General features: G+C 41.8%; 1 protein-coding gene across 1 annotated transcript in view; it reads right to left on the bottom strand.

The window, feature by feature from the left end:
- Nucleotides 1-501: 501 nt before the first annotated feature.
- The window catches only part of si:ch211-227n13.3 (uncharacterized), a 38,581-nt gene continuing 20,956 nt past the window's right edge, over nt 502-18,126 (bottom strand). Inside the window, exons 3-5 of the mRNA XM_068034625.1 lie at nt 7,487-7,565; nt 5,259-5,372; nt 502-1,781 (exon numbers count right to left, since the gene is read on the bottom strand). Coding sequence (XP_067890726.1) covers nt 1,172-1,781; nt 5,259-5,372; nt 7,487-7,565 — 803 coding nt within the window. The 3' untranslated portion in view covers nt 502-1,171. The remainder of the gene's footprint in view (nt 1,782-5,258; nt 5,373-7,486; nt 7,566-18,126) is intronic.

Genomic DNA, 18,126 nt, shown 5'->3' with positions numbered 1-18,126 from the left:
AGATCAGCATGCATGCTAAAAGTGTAAAGCACCTACTGTTTATGCAGCTGCAGCAGCAGAAGTATTTTTTATGCCCTTGTGACAGAATAGAGTACAGCAGAGCTTCCACTGTGCCCAATGTTTATCATAGCCTGGACATCTCCATAATAGCACCTGTGATGGTGGAAGACAATGCACACAGACAATATTCAAAGGGGCAGTAGACCTTTCAGCCCCTTTTCTATGTAGGTGCTGGATTGGTTTCACACCAGGCCCATTTTTATTTAAAGCCACTTTCATATTCTCTTATTTTAATCCTCACTCTGCCAGTCAGAGGAGGAGGGATATGGATGGTTGTAGTTGAGGTCTGAGCAGCATTGCTTTTCCTCCACACCTGATGACTAGGGTAGGTGCAGATAGCCAGTGAGCACAGAAGGCCAGTCCCCACTGTTTGACTCTTCACTTTAAATTCATTTTAACTGCATATGAAACAGCACGTTTTATTCAAAAAATATTTGGGACACTTACTACAGATCTGCAGAATTTTTATCCCTTGAATTAGGAGCAAAATCTGACTTGAGTTAATATTGCTGTGGAATTGAGCTGGTCATGTGAAGTATAACATACAAAACTTTTACACAATGGTGTATACTGTATTGTCTCCAAGATAGTCTACTTCCTGGCTATTTTGAAAATCATAGCAAGAAAATGTGAACCAGAGAAAAGGATAGTGATTTTCCATACTATTTCATGAATCAACATAAAAGTTAGTACATTTATCAAAAAATACAGATGTCACCTACACAAAAAAAAAAAATCTATATTGAAGCTGTAACTCATCACCTGAGCTGGGAACTGGCTGTTCATTTACTAGGCAGTGGGCTCACTTGCTTTTACCAACTGCTGCAACTTAGCTGCATAGTAGGTTTTAAATTAAACTATTTACTTTTACCCACAATGGTCGTTTTCAATTCTACTTTAAATCCATTTTGGAGAAGGGTCAAAAATTCTGGGTGAAGCCAATAGTTAAAAGGTTAAATGGGATAGAAAACACAATTTTAATCACTGCTGTGCTTGTTTAATAAATATATTAACAAAAACAAACATTAACTGAGTTCTGCAAAATTAAAATTGGTGAAATAACAAAATGTCACAAACTATGTGGGTATAGTTTTGTAATAAATCCTGAAAGTCATGTCTCTTTAACAACACTGCCTGATGTTAGAGGTCTAGCCTTCAATTTTGCAATCATAGATGTAAAACCACCAGGTTTTAACCAATCAAAAGAAACTGGAGGAACCATCCTAGAATTTTTTTTACTCGGTGTTTCTTCCCCGTTTTTTGCTTTTTCATTTTGAGAATACAGTTGATTGTCAGGATATAGTGAAGCAGAAGTTGAAAAGGCAGGCAGTGTTTTTCCTGTTCTAAAATTCAATGGTCTGAAATCAAATGCAAGCTTATCCAGGTTGGTATAGGTGTTACTCTCGCACTGCACCGATTTACTGTCTGAGTTATAAGAACCACTTTCATAGGTATTCGAATTGTCAGAAAAATCACAGCTGCCTTTTTTGGTCCTGTCCCCTCTGCTCACGACTGCTGAGGTTAGTTTCCTTTTAACAGTACTGATCTCCATTTCAGAATCTTCATTATCAGAGAGTAGAATGGAAGATAGGGGAGTTTCAGGAAGCTTGAAAACAAAGAGCTCTTTTTTCCTTGATCTTTTTTTTGTCTTTCCTTGAGACTGATTTTTTCTATGCCCAGCAAGAAATTCATCGACTTTTCTCTTACAAGATTGTAGATTCCTGCAGTTAAAATACTGTAGTTTAATTTACACATCCAAAAATGATCTCTGCAATAGATAAAAGAAACAAAAACCTGGACAAGGTTACCCAACTGACAGGCAGATGTTTTGTAATACCCTAAAGCTGAGCATTAAACTCATGTATGACTTTACAACATTGTTTTTATGGTTACCAGAATATAAAATCTAGAGCCCCAATTCAATTATGAAAACATCTTTCCTCAATATGCACTAGGGAGCAATCATTGTTACTTTCACAGGATGAAGTTTCAATCTACACTGAGGAAGAGGAATTATTTTATCAAGACATTCCATCACAATATAGGTTAAAAGCCATATCAGATGGAATGTTAAATGTAAAATTTATTCAGCCCCTGAAGTGCATTATAGCCTCACATTTTCTAATGTAACTGCTGTCTCCTTTTCCTACCATTCAGCATTTCTATTTATAGCCAATGTGCTTCAATACTTTGCATTATGCAAAGACAGGAAAGAACCGCTTTACTAAAAAAGCATACAACTTAATTTTAAATGGGATCTTGCTCCATTACAAAAATAAACTTGAAGTAACCCATTTAAAAGAATTTCAGTAGATTCTCAGCGTCTGAATCTCGAGAGGAGACCAAGACTGAATTTTCTTTTTGAAAGATTAATTCTGTACATCAGGATGAAGTGCTATGGAACAAATCTTTTCCACTTTTTCAGATCTAGTAACAGCATTAAATCCTCTCAAATTAGAAGTCTCACTGAAGTTTTATTGCCCAATTGTTCCCCAAAGCTGTGACCTCCAACAACCATCAGGTCAGCATTAAGAAATTTTATGCAGATGTTAGGTGTACTTAAAATTCATTCAATCTAGCCAGCAAGCGAGAGAGAAGACAGTCTGTGTTGGGCTTGAACCCAAGTACTGTATCATCGCACTGTCCAGGCCCATTAGTTCATTTTACTGTGGAATAGAATCTTGCTCAAATTGCTTATTGAAAATAGTCATTGGCAAAATAAAGAAAAATAGTTCGTGCACTGGATTGGGATACCTTGTACCCCAGCCAAATAAATATACTGACTGCAGGCATCGTGAGTAGAGTGGAGGGCCAGAGTGATTAGATAACAAGAGATGGTAGTGCAAGGCAAAAAGGATTATAATGGGGCTTGAAGGAATATGACAGTCAACTGGTTTAGCCATTCACTGCCAGATCTGGCTGGACCATATAAAACATGACTGGGTCCTGCTCTTGTCTATTGAAACTGATTATTCCAAGATCATCCTGGAATGCAAAGATGAACCCCAGCTTTTCTTGTCTACTGCAAACCTTCTTAAACCTGTCTCCTCCACCCTTACCTCCCAACACTAAATGCGAGGAACTCATGGACTTCTTTGTCACGAAGATCAAGACCACCCATTAACTGCCTCTGCCGCGATCCTTTCACTAGCCCACTGGGCCAAATCTCTAAAGTTCCCCTCCCATCTGTGCTGAACTTGCATCTTTCTCTAGTTTCTCTGTGCTCGTTGACCTATATGGGTTCCTGTTTTAGCCTTGATTTTTAAAATTCTCATCCTTATTTTCAAACCCTCCATAGCCTTTCTCCTCCTTATCTGTTACCTCCTCTAGCCTTACACTCCAAGATATCTGCATTCTTCAATTTTGGCCTTGAGCATCCCCGATTTTAAATTGCTACACCATTGGTATCTATGGTGTATAGCTTGGAGGGGAACTTGCAGGTGGTGGTGTTGCCATGCATCTGCTGTCCTTGTCCTAGGTGGTAGAGGTCACAGGTTTGGAAGGTGCTGTCTAAGGAGCCTTGGTGCATTGCTGCAGTGAATCTTGTAGATGAGACACAATGCTGCCACTGTGCGTCAGTGGTGGAGGCAGTTAATGTTTGTGGATGGGGTGCCAATCAAGCGGCTGCTTTGTCCTGGATGGTGCCGAGCTTCTTGAGTGCTGTTGGAGCTGCACTCATCCAGGCAAGTGGAAAGTATTCCATTGCACTCCTGCAATGGAGCCTTGTAGATGGCGGACAGGCTTTAGGGAGTCAGGGAGGTGAGTTACTCATCACAGGATTCCTAGCCTCTGACCTGCTCTTGTAGCTATTTATATGGCTACTCCAGCTCAGTTCCTGGACAGTGGTAACCCCCCAGGATGTTGATAATGGCATTACCATCCACTGAAAGTCAAGGTGAGATGGTTAGATTCTCTCTTGTTTGAGGTAGTCATTGCCTGGCACTTGTGTGGTTCAAATGTTACTTGCCACTTATCAGCCCCAGCCTGGATATTATCTAGGTTTTGCTGCATTTCTACATGGACTGCTTCAGTATCTGAGCCACGAATGTGCAATGTTCAGCACCAATCAGCAGCAAACATCCCCACTTCTGACCTTATGATAGAAGGAAGGTCATTGATGAAGCAGCTGAAGATGGTTGGACCTAGGACACTACCCTGAGGAACTCCTGCAGTGATATCCTGCAGCTGAGATGATTGACCTCCCTTTGCACAAGGTACGACTCCAATTTTGCTAGGGCTCCTTGATGCCATACTCTGTCAAATGCTGTCTTGATGTCAAGGGCAGTCATTCAGAGTTATACAACACAGTAACAGGCCCTTTACGTCCATGTCAGCCATCAAGCACCTATCTACTCTCATTCCATTTTCCAGCACTTGGCCTGTAGCCTCGTTTGCTATGGCATTTCAAGTGCTCATCTAAATACTTAAATGTTTTGAATGTTCCTGCATCTACCACACCTTCAGGCAGTGTGTTCCAGATTCCAACCACCCTCTGGGTGAAAAATTGTTTCCTCAAATCCCCTCTAAACCTCCTGCCCCTTACCTTAAATCTATGCCCCCGGTCATTGATACCTCCGCTAAGGGAAAAAGTTCCTTCCTATCTACACCCCTCAATTTTGTATACCTCAGTCAGGTCCCCACTCAGCCTTCTATGCTCTAATGAAAAACAACCCTAGCATATCCAGTCTCTCTTCATAGCTGAAATGCTCCAGCCCAAGGCAACATCTTGGTGGATCTCCTCTGCACCCTCTCCAGTGTAATCACATCCTTCCTATAGTGGGGTATCCAGAACTGTACACAGTACTCCAGCTGAGGCTGAACATGTGTTTTACACAGCTCCATCATAATCTGAGACACAAAGGAGGCATTTTATTACTGAAGATAGTGCAGAGAAGAGTCACGAGGCTGATCACTGGTGTCAAAAGGATAAACTGGAGAAACTTAGACTTTTCATCCTGGAGAGTAAATGTCTAAGAGCTCTGATAAAATGAGACAGTAGGACAAGAGGACACACATCAAAACAATTGAAAGATAAATTTAGGATATGTATCAAGATGGTCCTCCCACAGAGAGTGATCAACATATGGATTAGACCTTAAGGAAGAGTAGTGCAGGCAAAAAAAAAAAAATCAAGAGCACATTAAGTAGTACTTCAATACGGCAATACAGCAACTTGGGGAGGATCACACCATTTTTACCTCTGCAGAAACACATGAGGTCGGGAACACTGTGGAATCCATTTTCTACCAACTTTACTCTGTGCAGATGAGCCCACCAATTTCTTCAGGTACCTTACTGGTGACCGAATCTCTCTGCAATTAGAACCATAAGTCATGAGATCACCACACACGTCAAACTTAACTCTGCCACAAATGCAGAAACTAACCAAAAATATCAATACATGAACAAACTGATGCAAGGTGCAAATACAAATGTTGCCTTTTTGTGCGGTTCTAACAAAGAAACTACAATTGATCAGTTGGAAACGCTTGAATTTTGAAGGGCTCCAAAAAAAATTAATTTCAGTGCCAACATTAGATGTCTCCCCTTATAAAATTCATAAGAAAAAAGAAAAAGCACAGAAGTTTATAAAACCCCAAATACATCCATTTTTGAAGTTAAGTTGAGCTGCTTCTCTGCATCTACATCATGATGCAAAGTAGCATTGTGAAATTTATGTTTATATAGCTCGATCATGTTTGTAAAGTTGTCAGGATTTATAGAAGATATATATTATATATATGGCAATGTGGCGCTTTTTCACCCATAATAGGGGGCGAACCAGAAACAGTAAGCACTGAGTAATACACATTTTTGCAACTAACAAAGCATTTTTACCTCATATCTGATTTATGATGTCAAATGGTCCAAAATGTTCAAATTTATGCAGTCTTTATAAATGTTAAAAATTGCTTTTAAAATGCAACTTCTCTTAGCTGATGACCTTTTAAAAAATTAGTTGCTAGTAATTCTCCTGTGCACACAAGGAGTCAAGACAAAGTGCAGTCCTCCAGATGAAGCAGATGGCCAACAGTGGAACCAGCTGGAACCTTGAGGGACAATGGCTGCTTACAGGTGGAGGATCCTTTGGGAAGAGGATTTGTGTTTCTTTTAAAACACAAAAGGAAGGCAACGGGAAACTACCTCATGTACTTTTTTTCCCTTTATATTGCACATTTCTCACAGAAGTTTAAAAAGGGAGGCTCTTACGAGTAACCGAAGAGTAAAGTGCAGGACTGCGAGGTGTGGAGAAATGAGCGGACCACCACTACAGGGTTGAAGGGAGAATAACTGGAGTAGTTTGTGCACGTCAAGTTCAGTCCCATTTTAAAGTGCTCTTTTTTTTGATACATTGATTTTATATTATAGTGTAGTAGAAAATCTTAGGGGAATTTAAGCAGCAGAGAATAGAAGTTTCTCTGCAGTGCAGGCTGAGAGCTGGAAGATGCAGGCTGAGGTACTATAGGATCACCAATGGAAGGATGCGATTACAGCATGCTAACTTTACACAGGTAGTTACCATTTGAAATTAAGATAGAAAATGCTGGAAACATGAGACAAGAGACTTGAGTTCACTACACTGATCCAGTCTTTCTCCTTGGGGTGATTCTGCCAGTGCAGAAACATTTCCCCTGGCATTAAAAGGTATAATTGAAGGAGTGTCTTTTTTATAGAACTCGATGACAGAGTTTGATAGTTTCTCCCAATTTATTCTGTTTCCAGTGACAGAAGGTTTGATAACCAGAGGACACCGAATTAAGGTGATTGGCAAAAGAACCAAATGCAGAACGAGGAAACTTTATTTTAAAAGCACAACAAGTTGTCATAATCTGGAATGTACTGCCTGAAAAGGGATGGCAGCAGATCCAGTTCTAACTTTCAAGAGAGAATTAGATGAACTCTTGAAGGGAATCAATTTGCAGGGCTTTAGAACTAATTAGATAGCTCTACCAGAGATCCGGCACAGGCATGATGGGACGAATGGCCTCCTTCTGAGCTGTAAAATTCTATGATTCTGTTGGAGAATTAACAATTTATAAGCAAAGAAGAACGGCCATCTCGAAGCGTTGATCTTCCAATGGGAGTTCCATTTCGTCTTTTTTTTATTTAAACCTTGTTCATCTCCATTGCTTCTAAACGTAAATCTCCACCTTCTTTCACAGTTCTGGTCATTTCCAACATTTTCTAATTTTGTTTGTTACTATTACAGATGTGGACAAAATGTGACAACTGAAGTAAAATTTTATAGCCAGGATGTGTGCAGACATTTTTTTTAAAAATATAGATAAGCAGACTTTTTGACTCCACTAAGGAATCTGGTGCACATTGCTCATGATGCAAGATACGTTCAATGGTAACTCAATTTAAAAGCCGACAGCAGACAAACATTTTCAATAATTCAAAAACTATCTATAAAAATACTTACCGCCTACGTTTCTGTAGATCACTTCGAGGCAACAAAGGCTTTTTCAAGACCCATTGGTCACAGGATAGAGAGGTCGGATCTGAAAGAGAAACTAATATTCATTTCATTGGTTCACCGATCCCTTCAGAACAAATTTTTAAAAAATCAACTTGTGGAATCATGCCCAGTTAAGAGCAACCAAAGTATAGATTCATGGCATACTCAATGTACATATTGGTGACCTAAATGGATTCCTGCATGGAGCAATTTGATAATGAGCAATGACTGTACAGTGCCTTAAGGATGGCCAGCTTCATTTTAGAAGTGACATGCAACAAAAAAAAAACACTTGCAAATCCCCCTCTTCTCTGATTGAATTTTAGGCTCTTAACTCAGCACAAACCCAAGCCACAATCAAGGTTTAGAGGAGGCGGAGGAAAAGGGAGGGATAAAAACCACACTCTACCAAAGGGGTTCTCAATCTTTGTACTTCAGTTTTCACCTCCACTCCCCCATCCCATGATGTAAAAGTTCCACAGATCCCCCGAAACACAGGTATTTTTTTTCATGCATAAAAATTAGTTGTCCTTAAACAAAGGGCCAGCACATATACAATCGGCCGATTGGCCTCCTTCTGTACTCTGATTCCATGAAAGGTGATCCATCACTCTTGGAAGTGCAAACCTTACCATTCCTCAAATAGTTCACCTGGAAGAAAGACTCCCTCAGTAACATGACAAACCCATTGATAAAGTGCAGATATAGGATATTGACAAAGGCACTGAAACCCATCCCAGCCTGCCAGATAATAGACAACAGCCCCCCCCCCCACCCCGCCCCCAGAAACTTGTGACCCAGAGACATCACCAGAATAATTCTGGAACATTCCCCATGCCAGGCACCAAAATGTCCAGCAACATTAGATCTAAACAAATTTTTTTTTTTTTATAAGGAGAGAGTGTCTATTTCCAAATACAAAGACTAGATGAATTCTAGAATGTTACGATCAGGATGTAGATGTTATACTTCAGAAAGCCAATTGGTGAACGATAGTACTGGAGCCAGTCTTTACTCAAAGATTTATTTACAGAGTGAAACATTACAAGCATACACCTCCCAACTCAAACACACCACAGTTTCAAGTTAGTGTCTCTTTATACATTCTTAAGTGAAACCCCAATTAACATACTCCACCTGAATAGAATACACAATTCATATGCAATTAACAGATTCCTTCTTTCTCTTTAAATAAAACTGAAGAGTTCCTATACAAAAACAAAATTTCAAAACAAATATCGAGAGAACTTCTATTTCTGTACAAAGCATTTACATTGCAAGATGCCCCCCTCATCTAGGATCCTGAACAATTTCTTCATAAAAGTATTTATTTTTGCAAGTTGATGACTTACATCAACCCTTTAATTTTAGAGATTTCCTTGCTGTCCAGCATGTTTCATGCTAGTAGAGTCAATCTTTAACCTTTTCTCTCACTTTTTGGAGAGTGTACATTACCTCAAAATGAGCTATTATCCACATAACGTTCAATGAAAATATTAACTTCAATATGCCCCTTGTATACATACAATCTCACTTAAAATATTGGAAAAATAGAATCCCATATACACTGCCTCCACGAAGGCCAGTGTTTCAACAGCCAAAGTACTTTTAACAGCCTTTATTTTCTTAGCTTTTATAGTTGGGAATCATGGGATAATTAGCAAGAAGAATGCTAAAAAATATTAACACTGCTAGGTAGGCCAGTGGAGTAGAAAACTGCTAACACTGCAAATAATGTATAACCTCAATTACAAAATGATGGCCCTGGAACAGCTAGATAATTAAAACAACCAAGTGCAGTGACCTGATGTCAGAGTGCGCCAAGCTGCACACATGCACGGCTACATCTTTCCAGGACTAGGTGGCGCATGCGTGGGATGACGTCATCGTGTATCTGCGCCTGGCCCAACTTCACACATGCGCGATAAAGCGTCATTGGGTATCCAACCCCCCACTTGGCTGGAGGAAGCGGCTGAATGGGAGACTTTGAGGTTGAAACTAGATCCCCGTCACTTACTCCAGCCCCACTGGCCGCTCTCCCCAGGCTACGATGCTTCCTCCTATCAACTGCTTGTTCCAGACCTCACTGCTTCCTCCCAATCCCCTGGCCGACTGTTCCTCGCTTCGCACCACCTTGCTCTCTGGCCCCCCTTCTCCAGCTGCTAGCTCTAGGCCACGCCGCCTGGTGACGGATCAAACATGGAAGCGAGTGGCTGAGAGGAGTGAAGCGATGCCGCCCATGACTAAAGGCTGGAGGGGAGTGGAGGAGGGCGGGGAGCGAGTGAGCGACCGGAGAGCGGGGTGGCGCGAGCCGGGAACAATAGGCCAGGGAATTGGGGCTGCGGGGGAGGAAGCAGCGAGGTCTGGAGCGAGCGGCTGAGGGCACGAAGAGTTGAGCCCTGGAGCAAGTTGGAGGGGGGGGGCGGGTGGGGAAGAGCCACCAGTGGGGCGGGAGCTATTAGCTGTGTTCGGGTGAAATCAGCTCTTGACCCCTTCCTCACCTGGTCATAACAGAGCTAATGACGTTGCCAATGGACGCAAGCACAGAGAGCGACAGTGTGGGCCCTGCAAAGGAGTGAGTTAGGAGATTTGTTAAAGAATTGTGTAAACAGTTGCATAAACTGAGGCGTAAAATCAGGGACCAGCAGATTATTAGAGATATGGAAAAGGATGGAGCGGAGGAAAGGAAAAAATATATACTGCGAGTAGGAGATCAGGTAATGTTCAAGATTTTACCTAAAAATGCAGGTTTCGCCCCCAAGTGGCAAGGACATTATGGAGATCTGAATGATCAGCGACACTTTCACATGTCGATATGAAAGGGTAGATGGAAACATTGGATCCAACTTAAACCCTTTAGTCCTTATTATTCTTTGCGCCTTTAAACAGTGACAATCCGTGTACTCTGATTTCTCCCAACAGGAAAATGGCAAATTGGAAAGATGGGATTATCGCAACCATCCTTCTGGGAACTGTGGCAGCCTGGGAAAAGCCCCTGGTACTTATTGGAAACAAGACCTGTTTACATCCTGGCCAGAAATGCAATAGGTTTTAAACAAGTAAAGTGAAGGTGGTGGACGGGGGCAGGGTGCAAGAGAACAAATAGGGAAGATGTGATAGGACAAAGGGCTGGAGAGATTGACTGACAAGGTCATGGGACAAAGGCAAAAAAAAGTGTGTTAATGGTGTGATAAAGACAAAGCATTAGCACAGAGGGAGTGTTAATGACAGAATAATGAGCAGCCCTAGCCAAAAGCACAAAACATGAGAAAAACAGTAGGCAGGAACATGGTAAAAAAGCGATGGAACAAAATAAAATAATAAAGGGCCAGTCATGCTCTGAAATTATTGAACTCAACATTCAGTCCAGGAGGCTGTGGCATACTTAATTTGAAAATAAGGCACTGTTGCTCAAGCTTGTGATGTTCACTGGAACACTGCAGTAGGCCCAGGACAGGATATGTGGGCATGGGAGCAGTGGGGCGTGTTGAAAAGACAAGTGACTGGAAGCTCAGGGTCCTGTTTTTGGACTGAGCGGAGGTGTTCCGCAAAATGGTCATCCCAATATAGAGACCACCACATTGTGAGCAGCGAATACAGGATACTAAATTGAAAGTACAAGTAAATTGCTGCTTCACCTGAAAATTCACCCTTTTGAATGTTCGATTTTCCCTTAAAACATAAGAAATACGAGGAGTAGACCATTCAGCCCCACGAGCCTGCTCCGCCATTCAATACGATAATGGCTTTTCTGATTGTGGCCCTAACTCCATTTTCCTGCCTGACCCCCAGTAACCCTCGACTCCCTTGTAGATCAAAAATCTGTAACTCAACCTTGAATATATTAAATGACCCACCCTCCACTGATCTTTGGGGAAGAGAATTCCAAAGATCAACAACCCTCAGAACAAATTCCTCCTCAACTCAGTCTTAAAGGGTAGACAGCTTATTTTCAAACTGTGTCCCCTAGTTCTAGAATTCCCCCATGAGGGGAAACTGCCTCTCAGCATTTACTCTGTCAACTGCACTCTGAATCTCATGTTTCAATACGATCATCTCATTCTTAACTCCAATGAGTATAGGCCCAACCTATCATAAAACAACCCTTTCACCTCAGAAATCAGTCTAGTGAAACTTGTCCAAGCTGCTTACAATACAAGTATATGCCTCCATTAAGGAAAACAAAACTCTACACATCTGTGAGGATGAGAGCTACGTGGATAGCATGTTTGTAGATGTGGTTACCCCACAGCTTAAGAGTGTACAGGGAGAAAGGGAATGGATGACTGCCGGGCAGTCAGAAAGTAAAGGCAGGTAGTGCAGGAGATCCGAGTGCATCTCACCCTGACAGGTTCTGCATACTAAAGAAAGCGATGGTCCATCTGGGGCGTGCAGCCACAGCCATATCCAAGTGGCACCACAGGTAACTCAGCTGCACAGGGGGGGGGTACAGGGAAGAATGGAAGAGCCATAGTGAAAGGTGATTCATTAGTTAGGGGAACAGACAGACGTTTCTGTGGCCACAGATGCGAATCCAGGATGCTGTGTTGCCTCCCTGGAGCCAGGGTCAAGCCTGTCACTGAGTGGCTGCAGAGCATCCTGAAGGGGGAGGGTGAACAGCCAGCAGTCGTGATCCACATTGGATCCAACGACATAGGGAGAAAAAGGGATGTGGTCCTGCAGTCAAAATTTAGGGAGCTAGGTAAGAAATTAGCAAGCAGCACCTCAAAAGTAGTAATCTCCAGATTACTCCCAGTGCCACACGCGAGTACAGGAATAGAAGGATAAAACAGATGAATGGGTGGCTGGAAAGATGGTGTAGGACGGAGGGCTTTAGATTCTTGGGACTGGTTCTGGAGATGGGGCCTGTACAGACCAGATGGGTTGCACCTGAACAGAGCCAGGACTGAGTTCCTAGTGGTTTGTTGGCTAGTGCTGTTGTGGAGGGTTTAAACCAGTTTGGCAGGGGGATAGGGACCTGACGATAGACTCAGTTGGGACAAAATCATAAATGAAAATGGAAGGCAGAAAATTAATGGATGAGTGTGGAAGACAGATGAAACAAAGGTTAGAAAATAGAGAGAGTTTGGCAGTGCTTAAGGCTATTTCAATGCAAGGTGTATAAGCAAATAAAGATGAGCTGAGGGCACAGATAGACACGTGGCAGTATGATATAGCTATTGCAGAAACATGGCTTAAGGAGGGACAGGAATGGCAGCTCAATGTTCCTGGTTACAGGGTTTTCAGACGCGATAGGAGGGGGCTAAGAAAGGAGAGGGAGTGGCAATTTTGGTCAAAGAAACAAATACAGCTGAGGAGGGATGATATGTTGGAAGGTTAATCAAACATCAGCAGATATGTAGGCAAATCTCTGAGAAGTGCAAGAATAACGCAGTAATAGTAGGGGATTTTAACTACCCCAATATTAACAGATAGTTTTAGCCTGAAAGGAATCGAGGGAGCAGAATTCTTGAGGTGCATTCAGGAAAACTTTTTTGGCCAGTATATAGCAAGTCCAATAAGAGGGTGCAGTTTTAGACTTAGTTTTAGGAAATTAAGCTGGGCAGGTGCAAGGACTGGCAGTGGGAGAGCATTTTGGTGGTAGTGATCATAATTTAGTTAGTTTTAATATAATTATGGAAAAAGGACAAGGAGAGAACAGGAGCTAGAGTTCTCAATTGGGGTAAGGCCGATTTTACTAAGTTGAGGAGCTATTTAGCACATATGGCCTGGAAACAGCTACTTGAAGGTAAATCAACGTCAGAGCAGTGTGAGGCAAAGGGGAGATTCAAGGGGTTCAGAGTAAACATGTTCCCACAAAGAAAAAGGCTGAGACGGCCAAATCTAAAGCCCCATGGATGTTAAGGAGCTTACGGGGCAAGATAAGGCAGTAAATGAAAGCTTATGTCCAATACAGAGAACTCAATACTACAGAAAGCCGAGAGTAGCATAGAAAGTGGAGGGGTGAAATCAAAAAGGAAATAAGGTAACCTTTGATAAAGGCCGGAAGATGTTGGTGGTGTTCTGAATGAATACTTTGCGTCTGTCTTCACACAAGAGGGGGACAATGCAGATATTGTAGTTAAGGCAGAGGGGTGTGAAGTATTGGATGTGATAAACATAGGGAGAGAGGAAGTATTAATGGGATTAGTATCCTTGAAAATTGATATATCACCAGGGCCAGATGAAATGTACCCCAAGCTGTTAAAAGAAGAAAGACAGGAAATAGTGGAAGGTCTGACCATTTTCCAGTCCTCACTGGATACAGGTGTGGTGCCAGAGGATTGGAGGACTGCAAAGTTGTACCTCTGTTTAGAAAGGGAGCAAGGGATAGAACAAATAATTACAGGCCAGTCAGTCTAACCTCAGCAGTGGGTAAATTATTGGAATCAATTCGGAGAGACAGGATAAACTATTTAGAAAGGCACAGGTTAATCAAGGACAGTCAGCATGGATTTGTTAAGGGAAGATCTTTGTCAGACCAACTTGATCAAATTTTTTGAAGTAACAAGGAAGATAGATGAGGGTAGTGCAGTTGATGTAGTCTACATGGATTTTTGCAAGGCTTTTGACAAGGTCCACATGGCAGACTGGTTAAAAAAATAAAACCCCATGGGATCCAGGGAAATGCAGCAAAGTGGATACAAAATTGGCTCAATGACAGGAAACAAAGGATAATTGTTGACAGGTGTTTTTATGACTGAAGTGCTGTTTCCAGTGGCATTCTGCAGAGCTCAGTACTGGGTCCCCTGCTTTTTGTGATATATATTAACGATTTGGACGTAAATGTAAGTGGTTTGATCAAGAAGTTTGCAGATGACACAAAGATTGGCCATGTGGTAGACAGCAAGGAGGATAGCTGTAGGCTGCAGGAAGAGATTGATGGTCTAGTCAGATGGGCAGAAAAGTGGCAAATGGAATTCAACCCTGAGAAGTGCGAGGTAATACATTTGGGGAGGTCAAACAATGCAAAGGAATACACGATTAATGGGAGAATACTGAGGTGTAGAGGAAATGAGGGACCTTGGAGTAAATGTCCACAGATTCCTGACGGTAGCAGGATAGGTCGATAAAGGTGGTTAAGGCAGCATATGGAATCCTTTCCTTTATTAGCCAAGGTATAGATTATAAGAGCAGGGAGGCTATTCTGAAACTGTATAAATCATTGGTTAGGCCACAACTTGAGTACTGTGCGCAATTCTGGTCACCTCGTAACAGAAAGGATGTAATAAGAGGGTACAGAGGTGATTTCATGAGAATGTTGCCAGGACTGGAAAAATGCAGCTATGAGGAAAGATTGGATAAGCTGAGGTTGTTCTCCTTGGAACAGAGAAGGCCGAGGACAGATCTGATTGAAATGTACAAAATTTTGAGGGGCCTGGATAGAGTGGAGGTGAAGGGTCTATTCACCTTAGCAGAGAGGTCAGTGACCAGGGGGCATAGATTTAAAGTGATTGGTTAGAAGATTAGAAGGGAGATGAGAAAAAACTTTTTCACTGAGGTTGGTGGGGGTCTGGAACTCACTGCCTGAAAGGGTAGTTGAGGCAGAAAACCTCAATTCATTCAAAGAGTCTGGATATGCACCTCAAGTGCCGTAATCTGCAAGGCTACGGACCAAATGCTGGAAGGTGGGATTAGAATGGGTGGATCGTTTTTTGGCCGGTACAGACTGGATGGGCCAAGTGGTCTCTTTCTGTGCCGTAAACTTTCTATGATTCTCGTACTCTATGTGCCATCCAACCAATATCCTGTACAGGAGTAGCAAGACTTCCCTACTTTGATACTCCATCCTCCTTGCAAAAATGGCCAAGATTCCATTTACCTTCCTAGTTACTTGTTGTACCTACATGCTCACTTTTTATGATTATGTACAAAGACACCCAGATCCCTCTGTACCACAGCATTCTGCTGTCTCGCTCTCCATGTAAATATTCTGCTTTTCTATTTTTCCTCACCAAAGTGGAAAAACTCACATTTTCCCACATTATACTTCACCTGCCAAATTTCTTCCCACTCACGTAACCTTTTTACATCTCTCTGCAGACACTGTCCTCCTCAAAGCTTGCTTTCCGATCTAGTTTTGTATTGTTTGCACATTTGGCTACAATACACTCAGTCCATTCATCCAAGTCATTCATATAGATCCTATATATTTCAGACCCCAGCACTGATCCATGTGGCACTCCACTGGTTATAGTTTGTCAACCTGAAAATGCCTCTTTTTGTCTCAACTGTTCAGTGTTTGCCAAGTCTCTATCCATGCCATTACTCGAACACCATGAGCTCTTACCATGTGTAGTAACCTTTTATGTGGCACCTTACTAAATGCCTTTTGGTAATCAAAATACACTACACCTGCTGGTTCCCGCTTATCCACCTTGCTTGTTACATCCTCAAAGAACTCTAATAAATTTGTCAAACACGATTTCCCTTTCTTAAAGCCTTGTTGACTCTGCCTGATTGCATTATGATTTTCTAAATGTCCTGCTATTAATTCCTTAATAATGGATTGTAGCATTTTCCCAATGACCGATGTTAGGGTAACTGGCTGCATGCTTCCTGCTTTCTGTCTCCTCTTCTTGAACAGAGGTGTTACATTTGTGGTTTCCAAATCCACTGGGACCTTTCAAGAATCTAGGGAATTTTGGAAGATTACAACCAATGCATCCACTATCTCTGCAGCCAATTCTTTTAAGGTCCGAGGATGCAGGCCATCAGGTCCAGCGGACTTGTCAGCCTCCAGTCCCATTAATTTTCCTAGTACTTTCAAGTTCCTCCCTCCTTTCTGCCTCTTGATTTACTACTATTCTTGGGATGCTTTTGTGTGTTCTCCAGTGAATACAGATAGAAAATACTTGATCAAAGTCTCTGCCATTTCCTTGTTCCCCATTAATTCCCAAGTCTTGCCCTCTAAGGGACTAACATTTACATTAGCTACTCTCTTCCTCTTTATATTTTCATAGCTTTTACTGTTTGTTTTTATAGGTCTTGCCAGTTTACTCTCACTAATTTCTTAGCCATCCTCTGCTGGTTTCTAAAATTTTACCCACTCTTCTTCACAGCATTGTATGCCTTTTTCTTTCAATTTGACACCATGCTTAACTTTCCCAGAGACTCCAGAAGGAGGATGCAGTTTCTTTCTCAATGGAATATATCTTTGTTGAAAGTTATAAATTACCTCCTTAAATCTTTGCCACTGCTTCTCTACTGTCTTAACCTTTTAATCTATTTCCCTAGTCCACCTTGGCCAATTCTGTCTTCATAAACTTAAATAAAGGTAATTACAAGGGTAAGACCCAAATTTCTCACCAAGCTGAATGTAAAATTCTATCATGTTATGATCACTCTTACCTAAAGGATTCTTTACTATGAGGTAATTTATTAACCCTGTCCCATTACACATTACCAGGCCCAAAATGGCCTGCTCCCGGGGTTGATTCTAGAACATATTGTTTCAAGAAACGTTCTCAACTCTAGGATGTTTCATTGTAATACTTAACTCCAACATATCAAAACTAGCATCTGGTCTAATCTGAGTATACAACCAGTTCAACTGGCCAATCAAGCTTCGCAATTGCTCCGTCTCTTCTTTAGATTTAAGATTGTTCGGTGATGACTTAGCATGATTAACCGGAATGGAGTGATCTCTAAATAAGAGTGTTGATTTAAAGCAACTCCAGACCTACTCTGCCTCATATCTAAACCAATATACTTAAAAGCCCCAGAAGCCAGACTCCCAATCTTAAATTCTACTGTAATCATAACATAGCTCAAATTCTACAGTACCGCCCCATCAGAAATCACTAACATGCATCATGAAGATGCTTGAAAGTTTTCCTTTGTGGGTGAGTTGGCATCCTACCATCTACGAAAGATGGACACGCAGGTAACAATTTATTTAGGTGGGGTGCCTTCTCTTGGTGCACCTTTGCTGATGGCTGTGAAGGCCAATCCTCGAGAGGCAGGTTCTGCCACAAGCGCCGCACGTGAAGCTGCCAAATGACGCTGAGTTATTGTTTTTGGCATAGGCGCCTTTTACCAAGCTGCTGTAGCCACTGGTTATCCCACTCTGGATTCGCAGGCTTTTCAAAGAGGTAGAGAAAAAGGAGCTGACACACTGGATTTCTTTGGGTCTCAGGAGGTGCAGGAAAGATGAGCTGGGCGTTTCTCCCTTGGCAGGGTGATCTCCATCTAACTCAAAACAGTCCACAACCCAACCAGAAAGTCAAAATATCCCAAAAGGTGACCATCATAAATCGTGACATGTCACTTCTCTTGTAAAATATCTTCCAAGTCACCAAGGTTCTGTTGTTTATTGAGCTCAAGGCATGTGATTTCCAGTAAAGGTTATTTTCAAACAAGACCTCTGTGACCCTTGTAAAAAAAAACATTGAATCTTTTCAGTTTTCCCAATAAACCGATGTCCATAATGTGGATCCTTGGAAAAAAAAATTAAATAGATGCACTTTCGTAACACCTACGAGAAAGCCTGTTGTTTTTCTGTTTACCTGACCCTAAAAACACTCAAGGACTAACACATTATTAAAAAAACATTATCTGCGGTTAGTTGGGAGGTGAAAAGTGGAAGCCACCCACACCACTTA

The sequence above is a fragment of the Heterodontus francisci genome, chromosome 7 (genome assembly GCF_036365525.1).
Source record: "Heterodontus francisci isolate sHetFra1 chromosome 7, sHetFra1.hap1, whole genome shotgun sequence".
Lineage (NCBI taxonomy): Eukaryota > Metazoa > Chordata > Chondrichthyes > Heterodontiformes > Heterodontidae > Heterodontus > Heterodontus francisci.
This window is presented reverse-complemented; position numbering and strand designations above follow the sequence as displayed.